The sequence below is a fragment of the Dermacentor andersoni genome, chromosome 5 (genome assembly GCF_023375885.2).
Source record: "Dermacentor andersoni chromosome 5, qqDerAnde1_hic_scaffold, whole genome shotgun sequence".
In the NCBI taxonomy this organism is placed as follows: Eukaryota; Metazoa; Arthropoda; class Arachnida; order Ixodida; family Ixodidae; genus Dermacentor; species Dermacentor andersoni.
This window is the reverse complement of record NC_092818.1, coordinates 130,582,759-130,608,092: the sequence shown is the minus strand read 5'-3', so window position 1 is coordinate 130,608,092 and position 25,334 is coordinate 130,582,759. Positions and strand designations below refer to the sequence as shown.

The 25,334-nt window shown below is 45.2% G+C and overlaps 1 protein-coding gene across 3 annotated transcripts in view; it reads right to left on the bottom strand.

Moving 5' to 3' along the window:
* LOC126531161 (signal peptide peptidase-like 2B) overlaps nt 1–25,334 on the bottom strand; it is a 44,543-nt gene that overhangs the window by 5,766 nt on the left and 13,443 nt on the right. Inside the window, exons 9-14 of one of the 3 annotated variants that reach the window (XM_055070996.1) lie at nt 19,320–19,515; nt 12,938–13,012; nt 6,311–6,376; nt 4,541–4,694; nt 3,304–3,381; nt 740–894 (exon numbers count right to left, since the gene is read on the bottom strand). In XM_055070996.1, the coding sequence (XP_054926971.1) occupies nt 740–894; nt 3,304–3,381; nt 4,541–4,694; nt 6,311–6,376; nt 12,938–13,012; nt 19,320–19,515 (724 nt within the window). The remainder of the gene's footprint in view (nt 1–739; nt 895–3,303; nt 3,382–4,540; nt 4,695–6,310; nt 6,377–12,937; nt 13,013–19,319; nt 19,516–25,334) is intronic. The other 2 variants (XM_055070997.1, XM_050178583.2) reach the window with 2 other exon arrangements.

Genomic DNA, 25,334 nt, shown 5'->3' with positions numbered 1-25,334 from the left:
CCATAGCCTTCACAGTGCAAGGCATAACGGGAGCACAGCAGAGGCTATGTTTGATTGCCAATAGCTCTGCTTCTGCCGAATGCATTGAAGTACTTTTTGCAGCAAAGTATTTCTGAAATTGCCTATTTTCACTTCAAATGCCTTTCTCCACTTCGATAAAAAGCAAATCAGGGCAACTTTAAGCCCGCAAAAATTGGGTGCATTTTAGATTTGGGGGCATGTTAGAATCGTGCAAATAGGGGATATCTGATATATTGTTATAACCGCTAGTGTTATAAGTGAGTTAAACTACATATACAGTGGAATCTCTAGAAACAGAAATCGCTTAAACGAAACACCGTCCTCATGGTTTATTGATTTTGTATTCACGTAATTGTATTCAGCTTTGCCTCTCAGTAAATGGAACTCCTTATAAACGGAACCAATTTACCTGGTCTCTTGAGGTTCCGTTCAAAGAGGATCTACTGTATGTCTTTATTCTCTCTTTTCAGCCTATGGCTGATATCGGTTGTGCATTCAACACAGCGCATCAATTTGAATGTGGGAAGAGCACATAGTAGCCACGGCTGACAATTGAAGGGAGTTGTGCAGCATTCTGGAAGACTATTTATTTATAATTGCCTTACAGAGCCCTCGTGGGGTTCTGTAAGGGGGACAGTACAGCAAATGTATATAGTATAAAGATTAAAATACATTAACACCTTAACAAAGTAAAAGGAAGACTAAAAGGACATCTCACCTTGACGCCATGCCATATGTCAGCCAACTGCCCTCTACACCATGCTATGCAGATGGTTGGCAAGAGCGTGGCTGGCACAAGGTACAGCAAGGCAGGCTGGGGAGTTCGCATCAGGTATAGTGCGATGAACGTGAGCACAAGCCCCACGCCATAAACTGCAGGAGAGACATGGCATAATGATACACGGTAAAGATAAGCGGTTTAAGGGTTCAAACAAAAGAAAAAGAGAGACGGAAAGATGAGTACAGTCAAACTCACTTATCACAATATTCTGGTGGCACGAAAATTTCATCGTTATAACCGGGTTGCATGAAACAAATCAAAATAGGGGGATGGAAGAGCTGATGTGAGAGAACTATAATGGCGGGAAGGCCAGTGCCCCTCCCCACCACCTTCCTCCATCTGGCTTGTGTTCTCTCGTTTAACTGCTTCCTGGGCACTCTGATCGCGTGTAACAAGCCGCAGCTGTCGGCACTATAGGATGGCACTGCTATCAACTGCAAGGAGGGGTCACGGGCGGCAAGCAATATGCAAGCTCTGCTGAGGCATCCTTTGGTGCCCCCAAAGGTGCCTTTTAAAGAATGCGAGAAGGTTGCTGCGGCAGCCTGACAGCTTGAGAAATCCAGAAGAAACGCTGAAGCGAGATCGCCACAAGCATCTTGCCACATACTTCTCACTGGGCTGCACGAGAAAACCTGTCTGTCAGCCTTGCATGCTTTACACGAAGCTTGCCGACATCCTCCTCCAAGGCATCCAGGTGCTCCACGTAGTGCAGCAGAACGTTCCTCGCGAAAACGAAGCCCTGGAGGGACTAAGTCATCTGCCGGGCCTCCTGTGAGGCAGCCTACCCTACCGCGTTGTTGCTGCCATCGTCGCCATTGCTATCCGATGCAGGCACGTTCGCGACGATCGCCTCATCGGTTAGACACACTTAGTTTCCAAATCTATAGCAGCGCATTTTCTTTTCACCAGCAACGTCGTGCATTGCTCATGATCAGCGGTCGGATCAGCCATCTTCCGTTTTGGCGGTGAGTAAAATGAGGCTGAGAAACTATGTGGCCAGGAATGATTTCGACACAACCAATGAATATGAACACGAGCGATTAAGCTGTTCACATAACCGCGCTGAATGAGGAGCCAGCGAGCAATCTGGGAACAGTGCAGTTGGCACAGTCCATTCGTGTTTTGGAAGGTGGTGCGACGTAGAGCTATGAGTGCAGCCCATTCATGTTCGGAGGGAAGGAAGGGCGACGGGAGAGAGGCGTGTGGAGAAGGCTGTGTGGAAGGCTGGAATGAGCGCGCGGTAGCTGTTGGAGCAGTGGGCATTCGTGTAGCGGCTCGAATTTCTCGTTTTCTTTTTTCTTTTCAAGGATTTTGCATTTCATTACCTTTCGGCACAGACACCCAACAGCCAGACTGCATTGTTATATGTGATAATGCGGCATAGGGGCATTATAGTAAGCGGGTTATTTCAGCACATGGAAAACATAGAAAAAGTTGACGGTGCAGCAGTTTCTCATTGTTATAACTGATATATTGTTAAAACCGGTATCGTTGTAAGTGGATTCAACTGTACAATGGTAATAAACCTGAGGAGGCAGGATGGGGAGGCTGCCCTCACATGACACCAGTTCATTGTTGCCGAGAGTCAATGACCAAAAAAAGAGAAACATCATGTAAACTTGCCGTGAGCCTCCAGATTTCAGAATCTTTAGCAGGTGGCAAATCGTGCAGAACCAGATGATAAAACGGCACAGACGGTGCCTGGTCTTTGCCATCACCGCTGGCTACATACGGAGCGGTGATCAAGTGATGCGGTGTGCGGCCCTTTCGTCTGTCGTGCAGATTGCCCTTATGATAACCTATCAGCCATGTAGTTGGGATAGCCTTTCTATAGTTTTTTGAAATACTGGAAAGTAGTAGTTTCTATCCAATAAACAAAAGACTGCCGCAGAGCAGATGTCTATTATTAAACTGTGAACCTCATTGGTATTCACTACAACAGGACGTCACTAGTTCATTAGATTCAGAGGAAAAAAAAGCAATTCATTCTATTCAACAGAATTCCTATTGATCAAAAAGAAATTTACAGACCTTCATGTACCAGAAGTAATTTTTAACCAATGCTGACATACTATAATTTGGTGTTCCCTTCAATAAGAGTAGACAGTACTGTATTATATCTTGAATTCTATGTACCCAAGTTACTAATAGCTAGCTACATTCTTGTTATACAATTCTGGGAGACTCCTGAGCATTAGCAGCACTGTGTTTTCTTGCACAAAATTTGTGAGCATTATATTTTGTGAAAAACTTTCTCATATTTGATTCAATGTTTGATTCAATACATGTATCTGCTATTCGGTATACGCACACACCTACTTAATGCCATTTGCTGGCTAGAAACGAGGTATTCTGAGCCAAAAAAATAGCATATATCTATGTGTTATGCGGCTAAGGTATGTGGCCATGACAGAAGCTGTATAGGAAGCGGCAGAAAAAAGGTATTGTGACAGGTAGGTCTAACGGCAAAGGAGAAAGAAAGTGCACAAAAAGAGACATACACAGTGTCCCAGTGAAAAAATACAGGCGGCTTCTCGTTGTCAGCAGGTCAAAACCATGGCAGTAGGCAACTAGAAGGCCTGAAAATAAGCAGAAATGCAAATGTTAGCTTATGACATGCGCCATATGACGTGCAATAAACAAGCAAGCAACAAATGAAATTAATGCTATTCATGAACCCTTTCCTTGGCAACTCCTGCCACCCACCTAGAGCGACCCATTCGTGACCCATTCGAAAGATTTCTTATTGCGTCAATGTGCACTGTGCACGAGGGGGTAGTTGTCAAGGACACAACTATCTCATTAAAGGAATACCAAAACATGTTATGGAAGTTACATAAACTTAACTACACGCTTCTCACATGTAAAACAATGGGACTTTAATAAAGTATGAAGTTTGAGAAACGTTTGCAAGACATTTTATTTGATACTAAAGTTTGATAACCCGGATTAATTTTGACCACCTGGAGTTCTTTAACGTGCGCCTAAATTTGAGGATGCAAGCATTTTTAAAGCAAAGCTTCCTTAGCTTTTTCTTTCTGCCTCCTCTTTGGTGTCTGTTTCTAACCACTATCAACTTATGAGCAGACTCCAGATGTGCATGTCGACACTCAATGGAAGCAATGGAAGCATAAAAAAAAAGTTACCTTTCCAATGACTGCTTTCGAATTCGGTTTCCCCAGCCCAGAAGCCTATTGCTCCAAACATTAAGCCATGGATGGATGCCTAAAAAGGCGGAATAAATCATCCTTACGAATTTCCCTGTACAAGCCAACGCTTTGAGATACTTGATGAATTGGCTGACGAAGATAGAGGTTACAGCAAGTGTTTGTCGCCAAAATTCACAGCACATCACTCATCATACTGCGACATCTTTCTACCAAAGTCGGGCACACTGCGTCTTGTGACTAAACCCGTTTTAACCCTATGTAATACTTCCACTTGCTCTGCAAGGTCCACTACGGTGGCTGAGGGACGCGTTCATCACTGAAATTTGCAGCGTGTTTCTTGTCGTAATGCACCGTTTTTGCTTTGCTTGTTCACAAAAGTTTAGCAAACACCGATTACCTCAGTACGTGGGATCTGCATAATTTTTTGCCTTTCGCCCTCATCAAAATGCGACCGGGGCAACCGAAATTGAACCCATTACTTCGAGCTCAGCCACACAAAGCCATAGCCGCCGGGCTACCACGGCGGGTAACATGGACAAATGGACAGTCTAGGTACAGGGGAGCGTACCTGGAACAAGAATGTCACCGAAGCCCAGCAAAGAGAACTGGCCGAAGCAGACGGACAGCGACTCGTTGTTGAAGTGGGGCACCCTCAACACCATGGGCAGCTGCTCCTGAGTGTTGCCTCCTTTGGCCACTTCTACCATGATGCTCTCGCCCTTCTGCAAGGGCACAACAGTAGCAGCAACAAGCAGAGTGAGCGCCACGCTCGGTCTGCAAGAGCATACTTCTCAAGGACATACGTGCCACTAGAACAGACGAACACAAAAGCCAGGAACATGAGCGGCGACACAGGGGTAGCTTGTGACTACAGTTGCCGACAGATTTTTTGGATGTGCAGGTGGCCGCAAGGAATGTTAGAATAACCAGGCACCTAAGCAAATTTTAGAGAAAATTTACTTTTTTTTTTCACTGCCAACCTAAGACCAAATCTGTTTATGCAGTTTTGTTAAGCCTTCTGCTTCAGTGACATAATACCCTACTAGAAATTTTGTGGTGACTGAGGCAGTAGGGATGCTTTGCATATGCCCTCCATGCAGCCAAGTGTTCTTCGCGCAATTGAGATGCGATGAAATGCAGCAGATGTTTTATGTAACCTCGATTACACGATGCCAGGTGTTGTGCTGTGCAAATTCAGTTTAGATTTTTCTGCATATGGGGGAACTCATTCTCCGCAGCAAGCTAACGGAGGAACTTGGCACGTACGCTCACAATAGTTGCAGAATGGTTATCTGCCGAGCCAAATGCCACTTTTATGGCCATCGGCTAGCCCGTGTCGATAACATTAGGCTCAATTGCCGACGAAGAGCACTGTAACAAAGAAATCAGTGGCAAGCTTCCTGCAACAGCTTGCTGCCCATTACCACGTTACCAGCAGTAAATTTTCTTCATGGCTGCACTGCCCAGATTGTTTGGCTTAACTAATACCGAGTCATCAGGTGCCAGCAACCAAAGTTATGGTTTGGTGCTGAGTCAGCACAGATCTATTTGCAGGGGCTCTATGGCAACGAAAAGCTAAAAACGTTGCTTCCTCAACAAAAGCAAGGGTATGGAGGATAACCTGAATGGTATGACTTAGTCCATAGCTACCATTTTCGGTAGCAATTCATGTGTGGATCATGTTGAAAATTCGAGCAAGGCACTATAGAACCAGTAATTTTGGTCACCAATATAAATTGATTTTATGTAAAAGCTGGCAGCGTTCATAATAAAGCACAAATAATTGAGCAAGCACGAAAAACCAGGCATCTGAAAAATCAGGCATTCAAGAGAATCGGTCAGCAACTGTATTTACTGCTACACAGGCAAATGCAAAAGCAACAAACTTGAACTCCAACAAGGGCAGTTACCCCACCACCCATGTCATCGACCCAAATTTTTGCTTTTGTGCTTGTCTAGCAGAAAATATGTCCTTTAGCAAACAAATACACCAACAGCAAGCTTTTCTAAAAAGCGACTTTCTCAATCCATATAAACAAATGTGCTGCGACTTCACCGGAATGCTGATAGCAAGCAAAAAGAAAAAATGTGAGAGAGGGAGAGAGAGAGAGAGAAGCTGCTCGGTATGATTTTGTGGGAAACACTTAACATACAATTGCACATTCACAGAGGTAGGGGCAGCATCTGTTTGAACATTCACACAGAAGCAATTTATGCCTGGTTTTCTCATCAACATTTAGTTGAAGTCTGGGACAGCAGTTACAATGCCACTTGGGGCAACATTTGAATCGTTACGCAGACGAAGAGCAACTCATTGTCGAAGTGGGGGGAAGGGCACCCTCAGCACCATTGGCAGCTGCTCCAAGCCTCTTGTGGCCAAATCCACCATGATGCTCTCGCCCTTCTGTAAGTGTGCAATGGTACCAACAATCAAGTTCAGTGCCACACGTCTGGGTAAGAATGAACCTCCTGAATTCATATACAGCTAAACCTTGATATAACGAACTTCAATATATGGGAATCCTGGATATAACTAAGTATTCAACTTTTACAACTTATTGTTCATAGGACACCATGTATTCTGAACCTCAATATAACGAAGTGTGTTCATACATGATTTCAATATAACGAAATTTAAGTGCCGCCGTGAAGCAATACCAAAACAGTAAATGGAAACTTCCACAGCCACACACGGACAAATGGTTGAACTATAAGTGCTGCTTGTGAACACACCTTTCAAAGTGAGCACCAATGGAGAGCCACTGCTGAAGCAGAGCAGCGTTATGTTCCGCATAAAGTTGAAGTACGATAAAACCCTATCGCAAATGAATGAATTCTGGAGTTTTACATGCCAGAAAGACGACCTGTTTATGAGGCACGCTGTAGTGGGGGACTTCGGATTAATTTCAACCACCAGGGGATCTTTAACGTGCCCCGGTGTATGCGACACGGGCATTCTTGCAGATCCTATTGCGCCCAGCGTGCTTGATGTTTTGGGTGCGAGTAAAAGCATGGGAGGGCGAGCGGAGAAGGATGTTCGTTTTCTGGGTGCCTTCTTTCCGCATGAGCAAAGGGAAAGGGGAGCGAGCTCGCAGTGACACGATCAAGTGCACATGAAGGGGGAGGCAGAGGGGGAGGGGGCACGTTGGTGCGAGTCTCCTTTTCTAGCGCCATCGTGCATGGCTCTCAGCACAACTGAGTGCATACGCAGCCCACCCGCTCTTTTTAGACCTAATGTGCTACATGCGTTGTACCACCGATATAAAGATATCACTGACATGGCATGAAGGTGTATCTTTTGTTGCCGACTCTACAACTCAACAAAACGAATTTACTTCTCATTCAAACTTGCTTTTTCCGATTGCCCAATAATTTGGAAAATTTTGCGGCCCCTTCTGTGAAAGAAAAAAACATTGGCAACTGTACTTATGTGCATAAAAGGTCAAATTTCAATATAGCGAAATTTCGATATAATGAAGCAAATTCCCGATTTTACCGATTTTGTTACACTGAAGTTGGACTGTACAGTCACTAAACAATTTTTGGACACAGAATACAAAAATTTCCAAGTAATCAGTCAGTTCAAAAGAACGAACATAAGACCAAAAATCTATTTCATTCACTTTTACAATACCAGAAGTGCAGTAATTATGTTTCTAGAATTTCACTCAGAATTGAGAATCGGTGAAGTACCATATTTATTTGAATCTAGGCCGACAGCTTTTTCAAATAATCATATGCCAAACTCCAGGGTCGGCTTTGATTTGAGGATTTTAAAGAACGCGCAGGTTTCAATTTAACATGATAAATATGGTGCATAGCTAGCATCATCTATTAAAGTCAGTATTGCAGCCGCTATTAGTCGCGCCAGTAGCCCACTGAAGTACACGAGCGACGTCACTATTTTGACCTGTGTCGTACTGGCATGCGGCGTGGCGTTACCGTAATGACACCAAACAGGCGATGTCTATAGTGCCGGTTTAAAACGAAAAGTTGTGCTAGCCGCAGAGGCATCATCAAATGTTCAAGATGGGCGGGACTTCAGCATCCATGAGAAAAACGTCCGTCGTCAGAGGGGGGCAATAGGGGAAGCTTTTTGTGTGTGCCGCAACGAGATGACAGCGATAAGGAAAATAAGCACGCCATAACAGAGAGGAGTTCACCGAGATTGCGCCGCGTTTCGATGCTTGCGAGCCGCGCTGCACTGTCTGCGCATACATGGGCACGCGGACGCAAGCTTGCGTGTGGTCTAGGCTACAGCGACGAGGCAAGCAGCAATGGTAACGTAGAGTGAGCTCGGCATGTTCATATTAAATAAATGCTGTTTTCATTTCGTGAACCTGTCCTCACTTTTTTGTTCGGCCTACATTAGAGGTAAGTTTTTTTATTTTTGCGGCTTCGGACATTCGGGAGTTGGCTTAGAATTGGGGCCGGCCTAAATTCGAGTAAATATAGTAATATCAATTCACAGCTGCTTGTTGCAGAGCCCCATATGCTCTGCCCATTGTCATGATGCCATAAAGCACAGATGTTACACACGACCTTGAACCTGCGATGCTGGCAGTTTAGAGTGTGAAACATGAATTTAGTTTCGGGTTTTCTGTCTGTATGTGAGCATAACACTTCCATTCAATAAGTGCACAGGTGAACTTTGTAGGTGTCCTTTGCAGTAGTTGCTGGCTCGTTGCCTTTGTACCGGAGTGCCGCTTCTGCGGCCATCAGTCTAACCCCATGACCACAGTATTGGGCCTGATCACTAATGAGCAGCCTGTACGAATGTAAGAGGCAAGTTTCCCGCAATGATTTGCTACCCACCACTATGCCGGCCAGCAGTGAACTTTCTTCACAGGCACACTGCCTAGGGGGCTGTTAGGCCTAACAAAGCTGCTTTGTCTGGTGTTACCTAACTACACAAGGGTGGAGAGCTGACCTAGTTGGCATGTACATATTTATGGCATTGAAGCGTAGACAAAGACACAAAGAGAAAACTGAAACACTTGTTTACTCAAAGCGAGGAGGATTATATATTAGTATAGTGGAACCTATTACCTTCTTTCCATCTGCTTTGCCTATCACCTGTATATACCGTATTTACACGATTGTAAGTCGACTTCTCTTTGTAAAATTTGAAAATCTGAAGTGGGGGGGTCGACTTACAATCGAAACCAAAACATGGCACCGAAAAAAAAAAGTGAGACCAACGGGATATCAGGGGAGCTACAATGTAGTTCCAATATTATGTTTGCTCTACGGCCCCACCCGTAGTTTTCCGCTATCCCGTGCGTTTGTTCGCTTTTCGGAAGGGTTTTTCAACATTGTTTAGAGGTTTACAGCACACACAGCATTCATGTGGGGGTGTCGATAGTTCATGGAAGTGCGCTGTTCTATTTGCGGCAGCACCTTCAGAACAGCGGCGCTTGCGGGGAGTATCGATAGTTCATGGAAGAGCAGATCGCGGCTCGCGTGTTTCCGTTTCCCTGTAGCTCTTTAGTTTCCCACGTTCGATTTGACTGCTGTCCACGTTCTACTTCCGTGCTACTTCTGTGCTTCCTCAGTCATGAGTGCTCCGAGTCCACTAAACATTCGGCGCTCGTTCACAGCGGCGTTGAAGAGTGCTGCCATCCTTTACGCTGAAGAAAGAAATAACTGCGCAGCGGGGCGCAAGTTTGATGTTTCTTAATGGGTGGTGCGAGAGTGGCGACGGCAGCGAAGCAAATTTTTCACCTGTGACGGCCAGCGAAGAGGTTTCCGCGGGCCGAAGTCGGGACGCTTTCCGGAGCCGAAGGCCAAGCTTGCGGCGTACGTCGCCGAAATGCGTGATCGGCCACTGCCAGTGATGTGCGACATGGTCATGAGACAATCTTGGATCTTCGCCTTTTAAGGACCTGCTCTGCCGTGAGTAAAAGTGGCTGACGGCAGAAGACCGCGAACTTGCGCCAACCAGACATGTAAAAAGAGCCTCCCTGACGGCTCTGTGTGGTTGGGTGTTTTCGCCGTGGACTTAGGTATGTATGCAAATGCAGTTATGTATGCAAATGCAGAATTTCGCTGGATGGCGACGTGCTTCGGGACCGTAGCAGCGATGGCAGCACTAGTGAGGAGTAGTAGTCCAGTGACCATGCCAGCTACTAATAAATTTTCGTTATGAATTGCGCCCGCAGGTATGCTCTTCTCTTTTTTTTTGTTCCTGTCGCACGCGATATGGGGGGGGGGGGGTCGACTTACATTCGAGTCAGCTTACAATCGCGTAAATACAGTATTCTTTGTTTCGAAAAAACAAGTTTTAGCAAGTGCTTTTTGTGTCTAGGTTTTCTGTGTGTGCGTTTGTTTGCACTACAAAACTATGTTAAGGGGGGACATGGGTTGTGGAGATTATTACCTGCATCTTATGGCCAAATCTGATGAAAATATACAAGCTTACTTAGTTTGTCGTGCTGATTTCAAATATGCAATAATCTTTCTTGTAGGTTCATTAGTTCAGGAGATTGACGGTGCTGCCACTCTATTGTTTCCGGAGACAATGGAAAAAAAACTGCTCAGCAGAAAGTGAATATTATTGCATAGCTAGATACTATAATGTGCAATAACTGCAATGCTGCAAAAAGTTTTCAAATGACATTTTAATCAGCCATTCTGTAGGTGATCAAAATTCTTTCCTTGACCTAAGGCTACCACACCAAAAGAAAATTCATAAAATGGAAATATACATACGCACAAATTTGAAATTCTGCTCTCAGCACTTTGTAATATGTAGATTAGGCTTTCTGCTAAAGAAAGAATTACTGCTCTAGCTGTTCTAGATCATGAGATATCACTTCGACAGTCTAGTGAAGTGACCCAAAAACATGTTTTGAGAAAAGTGAGAAAACGTGCAAAACCCTACTTTATTTACAAATTTACAGCTGTAACAGCTCAGTAGGCACCAGGCATGTAGTCCTGCTGACTCCCAGCCCCGGTGTGCCGCTTTTTGAGGGACTAGCGCAAATTTTCTGATGCTTTGCATTTCTTGGCTGATGCTGTCATTTGACGCCTATCTTTCTCGGCCATGAGGGTGCGACTTTGCTCGCTCGGATTTAGACATAGTTCTTTCATTATGTCCTTTGAGGCCCTTGCCCTTGCACACAACGATGTTCCCAGTATGACCCACGTTCAGTTCGGCGTAAAGTTCGCGAACCGACCGCGCGCAGTCGCTCGTCAGATTACGCGCCGCGCGATCGGCTGCTGGCGTCAACTTCGTCTTCACGTAGCTCTGGCACGTTTTCGTGTGAAGAGCCCGACGGCTGATGCCCATCAACGAGACAAACGTCATTGAACGCGGTCTGTCGGTTCTCCGTTGCCTGCATGGCACGCGTAGCCAAAACGTTCACAGCAAAGGGTTTCATTCGTTCAGCACTGTGAACGCGCGGCGAGCTCCACACCGACGCAATCTCTCCACAATTTGCGCACATAAAACGCAGCTTCACAGCGAGTCCGTATTCCTGCTCGTCTCGGACGATTTATAAGGCACCACTGCAGATGTTGCAGTTCGCAAATGTTAATAAAGTGTTCACGGCACTCAAATCCACAATCGTAAACGTAGTCCCATCAGGCGGGCGAAGTGCATCGTCGGTACTGTCACCCACACTCGCGTTTCCTCTCCGTCGCTGGAGCGGAAGACAACTCCGATAGCTTTGCTTTGGCTTTCGCTTCCTCCTCCTCCCGCTTGGAGGGTTGCCGGTAGATCGTATCTTGCCGTACGCAAGCGCTGGGTCGAAGGGTCAACGGCAGGCGGACTTGTCACAGTATCCGCAGCAGCCGATGCGGTCGTTAGGCCTGCCGTTGCTGCATCGACGATTTCGGCATCGGTCGCTGAGGTTGTGGCGTCCTAAGCGTTTTGCAGTGTTGAGCAGCGTTTTTTGAAGTTTTCGATGAGTGTCCGTCCCACTTTTTGCGCACCAAACTTGTGCCGCGTTCGAAATTTGCGTTCCGTTTCAGATATCGCGTTTACACTGGGGCAAGATGGCGCACCTCAGTGCGCGGCTCCAAGCGCGGAGCAGACGATGGCCATGCAGTTCCGCCAATCGGGAGGCAAGCTCAAGTCATGTGCACCGAGTGACGAATAGGAGGGCGTTCTAGTGCCTTTCTTTACCGCGCATTTTATAAGTGGCCAATGGTTGAATGGGGCCCGTTCTGGCGGGAATTTGAAGGGAAAAGTCGCTTCTTTCAAATGAGACCAAGATGTCCGCGCTAGCACACGTGGAAGAGCAGGCGCGCGTTTCGGAAAATATGCCGTTTCAGCGCAAGTTCCGCCTGAAATTCAGCTAGTACATGTCGTATAAGGCGTCACTGCGGCTAAAATACTGATGTTATCGGTATGAAATTAACAATATAGATGCAATAATAGCTGTACATTCCAAAAATGCAAGAAAAAAAATCGAGTTTTTTTCGCGATTTTTGGTCGCCACAACCCGTGTCCCCCCTTAACTAACAAAGCTACGGTTTAGTGCAGAGTTGACACAGATTTTTTTTTTAAAGTAGCTGTACAGATGTCTCATCTGTACTGCTGCTGCAAGCATTATTGCAAGCTACATTTTCAGGGATCAAGCATTCTTTTTCGTTGGATCCCAAGAAATGTATCAGTGGGTTCTACCATACTATCCTGCTGGAATGAAACGCGAGCATCGGAGCATGTGGCTTGTGGTATGTGCCAGTGTGTAACCACAGCCACATGTGCAGACACATAGATACAGCTTCATGTTCTGCTCTTATGTTCTATATCAGTGTGTAAAGAATATATGCTCATAAATGTGTTCTCGTGTCGGGTGCGATTTCGTTATAACTTGCAGGCAGACTGCAGGTTGGCTGTCTAACGCAAATAAAGTGTAATGAAATGCAGGAATAATATGATGCTCGGTCAGCATAGTAAACATGATATTTGGTCGACTAATTTCTAACAACAGCTATACAGTAAATTACAGTTACGTACCATAGTCAAGAATGGAGTGACGAAAACGAAGAAGATGTCGTAGAAGAAAAGCAGCACCAGGAGCACGCTGCAAATCTGCAAAAACGAATACAGACAACTTCACCAATCGAACCACCTCAAAATTATGCCATAATTAGTCATTCATATGCATTATTCTATCACACACACACACACCTGAGTTGTATTTAGTCTGCTGATTCCATGTTTAAATGGTTATCAAAATTGCAACAAGGCTTGTACATACAAAGCCAGCAGTTGAAACTTTGTTCAATTGGTATCCTCAATTTAATTGGAAACTCTAGAGGCTACTTTTGGTTTCCAACTAAGTAAAGAGATTTTCTAGTGTGCAATGACAGAGATGGACACAGAATATACAAATGTACCATTGTTGGTGGCCCATGCCACCTCCCTGTCTCTAAGAGGATGCTCATATTGTCTATCCATAATGCAAAGGAGGGGTAAGCCGTGCAGACATGGACATAAGAGAAGTGGACAACATGAACACCGTTGTCTATCCAACCATTCACACACATGGGTACTTGTCAGCACTTTAGAAAGACAGCACGGGCTCCCTGAGGTCAGAAAGCTTGAGAGCAACTTTGGGGCTATAGCAACACAGAAATCTTCTTACATTTACCTAGAGCAAGGGTTTTCAAATTTCCTAAAAGTGTGCATGTACAGAATAAATATTGACTTTGTGACCTTGAGGAACCCCATCAGCTTTCCCAGAGTGCTGCAGAACCCCCTTCTCTCTCCTTCTTTGCACCGATATGCTCAACCATGGACTTCCAATGAATGTTGTAATGAATCTACCCAAATTCTGTACATAGTACATTATGTTGAAATGAGTGGACTTGTGGACTTATAAGTGACAATTTAAGTGGACTTTTTGTCAAATTGAGGTTTGTGTGTTTTAAAGTGAAAGTAGGCTATTCTATACTCTATCTCGAAATTCGTTTGCAGCAGTGGCAAAAAGTATGATGTGTACAAAGGCAATATCCTTGCTCAGCTCAATATAGTTCCGGGAGCAACTGTCCAATTAATGGCAGGGACAGAAAGTGCTGTATTTGCTTAATACATGATCCATTACAGCGATACATAACTAGCTAGGAGGCTTCCGCATGTATGTCATGTACCCCAAATTCAGAAGCAGCTGTGCACACGATGTGGAACAAATGAACCTATCTTGAGGGCATTTGGCTTACCTGTTGGCTAAGGAGTGTTGCAGCTTCTACAGTGCTGCAAAAAACTTGTGAGATAAGGGTATACATACCCTCATAACCATTTTGTTGGCTAACATGTTTAGCCAAGAAATGTTTATGCAAAATATCATCAGAAATGCAAGCATCAGTTATAAAAACCATACCTGCCAACCTGAAGATTTGGAAATTAAAAAAACTATCGTGGGGGCGGGGGGGGGGGGGGGGGGCGCAGCAGCACTTTTCTTTTTAAGGGATTTGCCTTTTGCGACAAGCTTACTCACGTTTTTCACAACCGCAAGTGAAATCAGTGTCTTGGAGAGTAAAGAGTGAAAACTTGACTGGGGCACAGTTTATTTTTGCAATGATTTTGCTGTTACAGACTTTGCCTGCTTCAGAAACTTCTCCGTGTAGGTTTGCTCAAAGCAAGTACCACTCTGGTGCTTCCTCACCATCAGCAGACTTTTGAGTGTTTTCTCACACACAGATGAGTGAAATTCCATTTGAGTTTTGTTCACAGAGCTGAATATTCTCTCACATTCAGCATTGCTGTGGGGAATGGAGAGAATACCGAGCATAACCATTGAAATTCTGTGGAACCTGAGCGATCCGTCGGCACTTCAAATGCTTCCTAATTGCGACCACAGCACGTCGCACCTTGGCTCATTCAATATGTCGGCTGGAACCTGATAGGCCTGCAAGTTGGCAAACTCGACTTCAAGTGCATCGATTGCTTCTTCTTTTGATTCGCCACATTGCAGGGGTAGGATAGCAGGGAACGCCATAATAAAATGACGTACGCTGTTGAATGAGGCTGTTTCCAGAGCTTGTACTTGAGCAACTTCAGCCATCTTGAGATTGATGTCGTCTAACGGGAATTTGTGGCGAATGTAATCACATGCTACTATTAAGCACAGATGTAGAGCAGAGAATAACTGCTCTCTCAATGCAGCTCAGTGTCTCAACCACAGAGTAGGTTGTCCTGCCAATGACTGTCTTCATCACCTTTCTGGTTCTCTGCAGCTCCACAGTCAACTTCCAGCAATGAATGACATGCCTTGACGACACCTGGGTGCACAAATCTAGTCAGGAGATCCTTGAAAAGGCGGTTCAAGAGGCCCCTCAGTACAAGACTTTGAGAAGCCTGTACCTGAAGAAGGCAGTTTGCCTTCTCAAAAAGCGGTATAACATTTTGGGGAAAAAGACAGCATGCCCTGTTTAGCCCCGATGACAAAAAATAAAACAGGCGCTCCTCACAGGTCACATGGCTGGCTTCCCCAGAATCCTTGGTATGAAGTTTCAGCTTTTCTGCTTGAGGTCCAGAATGAGTTCCTTGCCTCTTTGGCAAGAGTTCATCGCCGTTGGTGCTTTTTTTCCCGAGGCCTGCAGCAGTCTTGTGAAGATGTGTAGCAGACTTTCGGGTCAGTGCAGAGTTCTTGGGGGTTTGTGAGGAAGTCTTCGGAATTTGGTATGACTCCAAAAACAGGCTCTGCTTGTTGCACTGCTTTGTTTCAGATAAAAAAAAAAGAAAGCCGAGTAGTGGTTTCCACTGGTTGAGCAGCCTCTCCAGACACTTTCCCAACGACAGCCAATGTGTCGGCGAAAGCTTCAACATCTTTCTGACCTTGGCATTATGCATTTTTTGGAACTCTGTAAGTCGATCTTTCCATTTCGAGCTTTTCTCTAGGTAAAAAAAAGATGTCAGCCAAAGCCTTATCAACCTTTACACGAAGCCGTGAAGCTTCTTTTTGGGCGGCCAAGTTGATGAGATGGCACGGGCAGCCAACCCCTATCAAACCTGGTTGAGCCTCTCTCAATACAGTAGAAACACTGTTTTTCTTGCCGATCATGACATTGGCATTGTCCGAACACATAGCCAACAGGTTTCCAACAGGCAAATTCCGAGACTTCATCTCGTCCAGAACCAGATTTCCAAATTTCCAATCTTGTGACCCGTCGCTTCCCCTTGGATTGTCCCAAGGCAAAGAAGACGGCTTTCGACTCTACTCGTTTCTTTAATAAAATATGTTGCAACAATAGGGTAAAGCTGCGTATCCCTATTATTACTGCCATCCACAGCGATCGAAAATACTTGCTGTTTTAGGGCATCCAGCAAAGGAGTCTTCGCGCTGGTGGCCATTTCTCGAACAATTGACGTCGTCTTTGTTCGTCCACAGGCGTAGCGTTTCGCTTCTTCGCACTTGGGGAACATCTTCCGGAAAAGCAGTCCGGCATGATCGCTGAGACTCAGCAGGATGTTGTGTTCAACTAAAAACGCCGTGAAGAGGCATTATGCACGAATCACACCGAGGTCGTTGTCGCTGCATACAAAACTTGCGAGGCTTGGCTGGCTGTCCGCGGCTCGCAAGTATCACTGATGCTTTTTCAAAGCGATGTGGACCTTGATGTCAGACTTGCCGCCATGCGAAATGTTCACGTCACAGGCACCCGTGGTGCAGAATCCAAACTTCTCCCCTTTCTTCAACGGCACGAAGCACGGAAATTCTGCCGTGTACGATTTCAAAACACTTGGAAGTACTGTCGGGGCTTCAAGCCCACCACTGCACTGCGAAGCCGCTACAGGCCAGAGTCGCACTGCGTCTGACGCGGCAGCTAGTCACACAAAAGTCGAGGCCTACACTGCAGTAACTGAAGCTCAAACCCGTGCGCCAGCACGAACAAAGGCAACAGCATGGCAACAGGTTTGTGGAACTGCTAGAGGCGCGATCGGCACTATCGAGCTTTGGGTATGGATTCGTGACTCCTCCAGACGACAGAAGTCACTATAACCTTGCAGCTGCTGATGATAATACCACGCATACATATTGCCCTCTAGTGGCAGCGCAAGGTACCAGGGTGCAGTTTTACTACATTTTCATGTTGTTTTTTCCCAAATAAAATGTTTTCCGTAAAATTTCAAACAAGATTCGTAAAATCATAAGCCTGCTTGAAATTCGTACATTTTACGGAACATTCGGAAGAGTTGGCAGGTATGCAAAAACATACTAGTTTTGCAAGCAAGCGGTCTCCAACATTTATGGTTCAGAGTGTTATCTTCAATCTCGAAGGCCATTGCTGTTCAACTTGCAATACTACACAGACAAATGACACTTTTTTGACAATGACTGCGTATCCCTACTGTTACTGCCATCCACAGCGATCGAAAATACTTGCTGTTTTAGGGCACCCAGCAAAGGAGTCTTTGCGCTGGTGGCCGGCTGGTTTCGTTCTGTACCTCGAATCGCACATCAATGTGCCTCGCATGTATCTTACAACATGCCATTTAAAAATCCGATGGTCATCTGCTGACGACGAACGTTGACCAGGCTGAAATCGGTAGATACCGAAGTGGCCATCAGCTTGCAGAACTTACAAGTCCCTTCCTGCTCACTAGCTACAGACTGCCTCCTTGAACACGAATGGAACGTGCTGGATCCACAATGGAACGTGAATGGACCCACAAATCTGACAGTAATGAGCCTTGCGCGCTGCCACAATGCAAGTCTAATGTAAATAGAGAAATTGCAAAAACAGACGGGGGAAGGCTAATGAGGTTAGATTCATTTTGGCCACATGCGGAACCCCAGAATGCCACAGAATCCAGTTGGAGGACCCCTGACCTAGAGGAAAAGGTAATGTGGTGGTTGCTCTTGCATACATCACAGCGCAATTTTTTTCTTAAATTTCACCAGGCAAGCATATTGGGGTGATACCCAAGCAGTTAAATATGAGGCAGAAATAGCGAGCACCAGAAATGTAAATGATGCGCATGAAGGCAAAAGAAGGTCAAGCGAGGAATTGGTTGTTATGGTGAGAGCCCAGAGGCGGAAGCACAGTTAGAGAAATGTGAATAAATGAGATGCAGATTTTTGCATATTAAGGCAAGTTCTGATCATGTATTATTAGCAGTGTGCGCACTAAAGTGCTGCGATGTCAACAACAGTGCACCTCATGCGGCACACACTGTGTATCCACTGGTCGAGCTTGCCACGGAGACACTTTTGTTAAACGAAAGAAAATCGTCTTCAGTGTATGGTTAAAATCATTGTCTAAGCATTCAAAAACGCACGTGTGACCAAAAACGTGCATGGCATTATAAAACTATGATATAAGCCTGCACAGTATTTCACTACGTGCCGGCTGGTTTCGTTCTGTCATTCGTTGCATCGCAATTCGTTTACGCAGTCATGTGGTGCACGCGGAGCGCTCCTATTGGCTGACCCAGATTTGAATCATTGGCACGCTTGTTTCACATGCATTTAGAGTGTTTCTGAGACTGACATTTCAAGATCTGCCTGGTAATCACATGTTTCTTTAGTTGCTCCATCCTAGCTGCTGCCCGATGATGATCGGGACATAATTTGCACAAGATCTGTTTTCTTTGCAGCGACGAAGCGATTTTGTATCCTTGTACAATCTGACTGGCACAAGCGTAGATAAGTTCCTGTCAGAGGGCCATGCTTGCATGTGATTGCTGGCTGCTGATAAGATTGCAAGGAGTTGAAAAATGGCTGACAAGCTGCATGATATTGCTAAAGAATGCTGAGGATTGCATTGAAATGTAAAGAAAACATAACCTCACTGGTAAAAGACTGCTGTCCCGACAGGCTTTAGGTTGCTGCTCTAAGGCATTCTTGCAATGATTCTGAAAAACAAAACTTTGGGCAACATTTTCACAGCTTCTAGTTTCTAGGCAGTTGCTGTCACTTATCATCCCTTCGCCATTTAGAAAATAGTGACGTTAGAATCGTCCTGCTTTTGCATATAAGTCCTGAATCATTGAGGAGTGCTACAAAGCTGTCTATTTTTGTTGGTTTGTATAACAGATTTTTTGCAAATGTCATTTGTAAAGCAATATACATAATAAAATTTAAAAAATGTTTCTTATGCTTACTGTGCAGTAAGGTATGAACCAATAGCTTTATATAATACATAATAGTACTTAATGAACATTATGACAGGAAAATCAAGAGCAATTTCTGAGTTTACTTTAATTAGTTGGGGGATGACAATTTGAGGAAGCCAAATATTGTAAGTCAAAAGCTATAACAGATAGCTTGGAACTGATTTCAGATCTAATATCAACATAAAAAGTTACACCTACCCATCAAATGTAATCAATTTAGTTCCATAAATAACGAAAATAATTTTAATTGCCACATCCCCATGTGACGACAGCGCACCATGAGGTTGGGCAGGCGCAGAGTCTTGAGCATGTTGATGCTGAAGGCGACACCCAGCAAGTCCTGCAGGATCCACGACTGTGGGTGGTGGCGCAGTACGACCCAGGTCACAGACACCGAGATGGCAAACACAATCAGCGCCAGCTGACGCACCTCCAGGGGGCCGTGGAAGCACGGGCACACATTGCGTGGGATCCTGTGCAAGCCAGAGGCACAGTACAAGAGTGTGAAGTTGGGTTTGTTGGTTGAGCAACGTTTCGAGAAAGAGTGCTCGAGAGGATGAATGTATTTTGTTGGTCTGGTTACTACACTGTTTTCCTTAGAATGTTGCTTCTTAGCACCTGTGTTCGTTTGTCTCTCATTAACCCTGCTGCTGCACCGTTTTTCATGGAGGGTCATTATGTTTTTAAAGCGTCAGTAAGCCCTCATTATATGGCAATCACCGATACAGTAAATGAGCTTTGTCACAAGCAGTACTATGTTAAAAGCCCTGCAAGAGCCATAGTAATACTGCAAGCAATCTTCTACAATGGAGACTGCAAAATGCATATGGAAACAAAGCCATGCTCAATACCAGTGGTGACAAGATGGTGGATCTGCTGACAGTGAAGAGCTGCCTCATTTATCAGTATGACTGGGTGAATGTTTTCAACTTTCAAATATCGAAGCAAATAATCGATATTTGAATTCAAAACCAAATTTGAATTCAAACTGAAAACCCAATTCAAAACCAAATCACCCCAATATGCTTGTCCGGAATATATTGAAGTTTCCAAAATACTTCCAAGAACTGTATTCACCCGAATCTAAAATGCATATTTTTGAGAAAATGGGTCTTAAAATTGCCTGCGTGTTACAATTGGATACGAAACCGAAACATTGTTAGCGGTGTTCGCAACAGTATGCCATCAGCATTATCACCATCACAGAGCACGTTTTTGTGAAGGTTGCTGTGGGTTCATTTTGTGCTAGGCTATAATCTGGAGTGCTATTATCGGTCAATCCCTCTCAGAGATGCTGTCACTTTCATGTGCGACTCAGCACTGGATGGGTCAGAAAATACAGCCACCGCCATTTCTGATGCTATGCCAAGCTTGTTATCTGCACAAAGTGCCAGGGACACTGTGGGCTGCATACTTCGACAAGCCTGATGTAAAGCCCCTTGATCGACGGTGTTCCGCGCTTTTTTTTCATCAGCGGAAAATGCCATGGAGGGGCTTTAACTTAATGCAGCCTCAAGAAATTAGTAGTACCTCTAAAAGCGATTGCTCCAGAATATTGCCCCCACGTGCTTAGTATCTGTGGCCAATGAAGCGGAAATGGCGACGAAGGCACGCCGCTATCACTGTGAAAGCTCATTAACAAAAATTCCCTTCTGTGAAGGTAAATTCTGCACATCTCATCTTAAATGAGTGCAAATATGAGGCACATGCTATGTTCAGGGGTGGGACTGCCCAAAGTCATTTTGGAGCAAGTAAGATTGCGTTTTGGAGTAGCTTGAAGCAGACTAAATTTTATTTTGGAGCAATTCGGAGCCGATAAAATTTTATTTTGAAACATTTTGGAGCAGGTCAATCTGAATTTTGGTGGAATAATGGAATATGGCAATGCACTTCGAAACCAACACGAGCGCTGCACTGCAACTGTCTTGAGCAACGTCTTAAGCTGAATTTTGAAGCAGATTACTATGATACTGAAACAATCTAGTGCATGCAAATTTTGGTAATACAGTAAAACCTCGTTAAACCGTATTTGCTTAAACAGTAGTTTTGTTTTAAAAGTAGTAAAGTCAAATCTCCAACTCAGCGGCCATTGACCATAACGTGTTTTGTTCCGCATAAACCGTACCAGGTTATTGCATACGTATCGGTTAACACGTAGTGTTTCCACTTTTCGACACACAAACAGAGCGGTGCTTTGTCTCCGTTGGGTGGCCCGGCAGAAAAAGCCTCAGAGATCTGAACAACGGCCTCCGAGCGCCCTGTGCTTTTGTGCGTGAAGCCACATCAACTCAACATATTTTGGCGCCGTCCCAGAGAGCGTTGTGGCGTCGTGTAAGCGCGGACTCGCGTCATGCCGAAGCTCACATAAAAAAGACGCCGGGTGCTCAGCATAGAAGAAAAATTAGACAAATTAGTTCGTGCTGTCAAACGTGACACGAAAAAGTCGGCGCTGGCACGCAACATGGGTCTACTGTTGACTACGGTGTGTGGCATTTGGAATGTGAATAAGTTGCTCAGCAGCGCTGCTGCGACCGCGAAGAGATGTTGGCTGCGGGGTTCGACTTTTCGCCATCGTTACCTCTGTTGTTCCCGAAGTGTCGCCCAGTGACAGTGATAAGGATGACACGGAAACCGATAGCATGGGCAATTCAGGCCCGACAGTGGCAGAGGCTGTACGTTACGTCAGCCTCACGAATGCAGTCATCGCGACGAGAACAGCACCCCGCAATGAAAAGGTGCCCCGCGACTTCTGCAACGCTACCGCGCCCGCGCAGGAAAATATGCAACACTAACGAGGAATCTGCAATGCGAGTGTTTGCCGAAAAGAGGAGGCTGGTTGAAAAGCTGGCTTGCAGCTTCAGTAAGTTTGAGGCCGCTGTCATCACTGCTAGGCCGCCGCGGCATCAAACGGAAATAACACTATTGTCGTGCGAAGTAAATAAATACTGCACTTTTTTTACCCATTCATCACACTCTCTCTTCCGTTTTTGACAGGTAAGTGGGCGATCTCATGCTATTTCGGTTAAGCAGTACTACCGTTTAGTACGTACTTTCGAGCTCCGGCCAACTACGGTTTAACGAGGTTTCACTGTAGTGCCTGTAGACTTTTTAATTAGTGATAGCAATCACAAGAACATGCATTCTGCAATAGCGAGTATGAAATTTTGAAAAGTAGCCAAGGACATTTTTTATAAATACATTATTCTTTAATGTCTCGACAGTGTGGGTGAAGAGCATGGAAATCCGCTTCACCAACAGATTGCACAGAGAAGCCAGAGTTATGAACTAATGTGGTTTATTATAGTGATAGCAATTACGTGGACACTACAGGCGCGTTTATGCCGGTATCGTCAGCATTGCAGTGATGTTCCGTATAAAGTCCAAGGCTGATAACATCATTGCTACGCACTGTGTGCTGCATGTGCGAGTGAAAGTGTGTGAGGGTGAGCCAATAATAGCATCTATATCTCATGCGCACAAGGGAGGAAAACAGGGAGATAGCGCGCTGTCTTCCATCGTGTGCAAGGCACCGGAGGCAGGGGTTTTACTCGGGCAGCTGCAGCATATAGCCTAGCCTCACAGGTCCTATCTTGAAAGCGATCTGCGATTGAGACGGAGTGCAGACAGCTTCGTGAGCAATGCGTTTTTGCCGCTTAGTTTGTGTTGAAGCGAGAGGCAGCATGGAAGTCAATTCGCCCGCTGCAGCTGCCATGCTTCCTCACTCGTGTTTTGACAGCCAGTGCGCATAATGATCAAGTGAGATGTGTTCACGTTTGCTTGTGTGCATGTGACACCATGCTTGTTAATTTAGTTAGTAAGCAAATTATTACAAGTTTACATGACCAATAAAACTACTATCCTTACTTTGTATAGCTGTCTACTAATTTGCTATCGTAATCAATGCATCGCCTTTTGGGTGAAACTACGATTCTTCTTGAAAGCCATTTTTACATAATAGACCAGGGCGATACCAAAGCACCTAATGTGTAACTTTCTGGTATAATGTAAAACTATTAAAATCTGTTTTTATTCCAAATCTGCCATTAGCCCTTTGTGATAGGTCAAAATGGTTCAGGCCTCGCCCAACTGGACATAAAAACAGATTGGAATAGTTTTACATTATACCAGCCCTTGGGACAGAGACACCTGCCCGCTGAGCCCACCAGAGTACGCGCCTCCCTAATATCTAGTTCACTCGCAGCCACTCGGCCCGCTCAACTATACTCCAATACACTATAAATACAACCGCTCTGGCTGTTCCAACAGCAGAGACAATAGCAGGGAGTAGGCCGCGCATGTGCCAGCTACTTGCTGGAAGCACCGAGTTCAGTGTTATAAGCACGAAAAGTATGCGAAATAGTGTGAGAGACGCAGTTGCATGGTAGGCGAAATGTGAACGACTGTACTCTTTTTTTGGAGAACGAATTCACTTGCTGTTTGCTCCCGGCCACTGCCGGAGCCCACATGCCAAAGCTGTTCTGGTGCAGCGTAGTGCATCGTGGTGCGATTTCGGCCAAGTTTCTGTGTTTTGTGCAGTCTGGTGCAGGAATTTGCGTTTGTATCAAAATGGCGCAATTGGTGCAGCAGTCCCACCCCTGTATGCTTTAGTGGCATGAGCATTGAGTGACACTACTGTTTCTTGTGCAGCACTTCCAATTCGCCTCCTGAGATGACCAGGGAAGTAATCCAAAATAAATCCGAAAAAAAAAATGGAAAAAACATAGTACAGTACAAGATTCATGGGTTTCATTACAAATGTTATATCAGAGCATAAGAGTAGTTACAAGTTGACTTACTCAAGTGTCTGGAATAATTAGAATTATTTATACATCAGTGATTACCGCACACCAAAGCACAGAATCATAAACTTTAGAGACCAGCCACATGAGCACGACTTTGGCAAAATTCCTAGAAACCCAGAAATAGAAAGGAAAAGTAATGACGTCCTTAATGACATCACACGCAAGAAGGTGGCATGATATTTAATGGAATAATTAATGGAAAACAGTTGCCTGGCATAGACTGAACATCTCCCTAGCAGAGTGGATCTGACATCACTCCCTCCTCTCTCACTTCTCCTCTCCCAGCACTCACTTGCTCGCTCGCTGGCTCGCAACAGCTGCGCGCGCACTCATTACATGCTCTGACGTCAGCACCAGAGAGGGCAAGTGTAAGGTGCGCTCCGTGCACCACTTGCTAGGGGGCTATGCCTCGCCAGGTGGTGCGCACTGCGCTTCCTCCTCACCCTCCCTTGCTCCTCGCCTACATATCGTGCCAGGGGAAATACGTTCGCTCGCTTAACCTAAAGAACACCAACGCTGAGGTGTGAGTGCCACTAAGAGACACCCAAGTCAAAGATTAGGGTCGCCTACCATTTCTTTCATTTTATAAGTCAGCCACATGTTACATCCAGGTCACAGAGGAAGAATATTTAGAAGTCGAAACTCCCGTCAGTGCAGGCAACCAAATAATGTCACAAAAATATGTACCGACGGAGGTGCATGCAGTGGTAGTGCCCTGCAGCGTGTCATGCAAAGCTCAGCAAAAAAAAAAAAAAGAAATGCAGGCACCCAGGCAGGCAGCTCGGGCGCGCTCCCTTTGGCGGCACCCATGTTTTCTGCTCAAAGCAGACAACAAGCAGACGACACTGACGTTTGCTTCAGCGGGCACGCCTTAACATTGTATTTGTGTACCCTTAAGTCAAACAGCAACAGTTCTTGTCAGTGTCTGTTAGAGGGCCATAATACTAACAGTGCTGCTACACACAAATGCCCTTCTTCGAAATTTGCTAGCCTAAGATGGGACACAGGTGTTTCGTTGAATACTACAAAAGCAGGTTCAAGTTTTGCAGGAAAAAGGTGAGCATCTTCAAGGCTCCTAATTATCTTGAACGTTTGCAAGCATGGGCTGTGGCAATTCCTGGGAAGGCCCCGCAGCTCACATTGAGAGATTACGTCTGCGAGAAGCACTTCACGAGCAACATGATGAGACGAGATAAATACTGTGGTGAGCTAAGAAGCGAGGTAATCCTGGACCACCCAAAAGAAAACCTGGACTGCATCCAGAGGATGTTCCCTGCATCTTTCTTCCATCTCCAGCGTCTTTTACATCTCCAAAAAAGGAAGCGCACTCCCCAGGAAGCATCATCAAATATAAGTCACGCTACCGTTAAAAGATAAGGAACGGCAGTGAACGAAAGCAATGTTCACACAACGTGTGAGGCCCATGAGCTTGAGGAAAATCAGCTTGGTCTGTATTTGAAGAAATTGAAGGCATGTTTGCCTTCGACGAA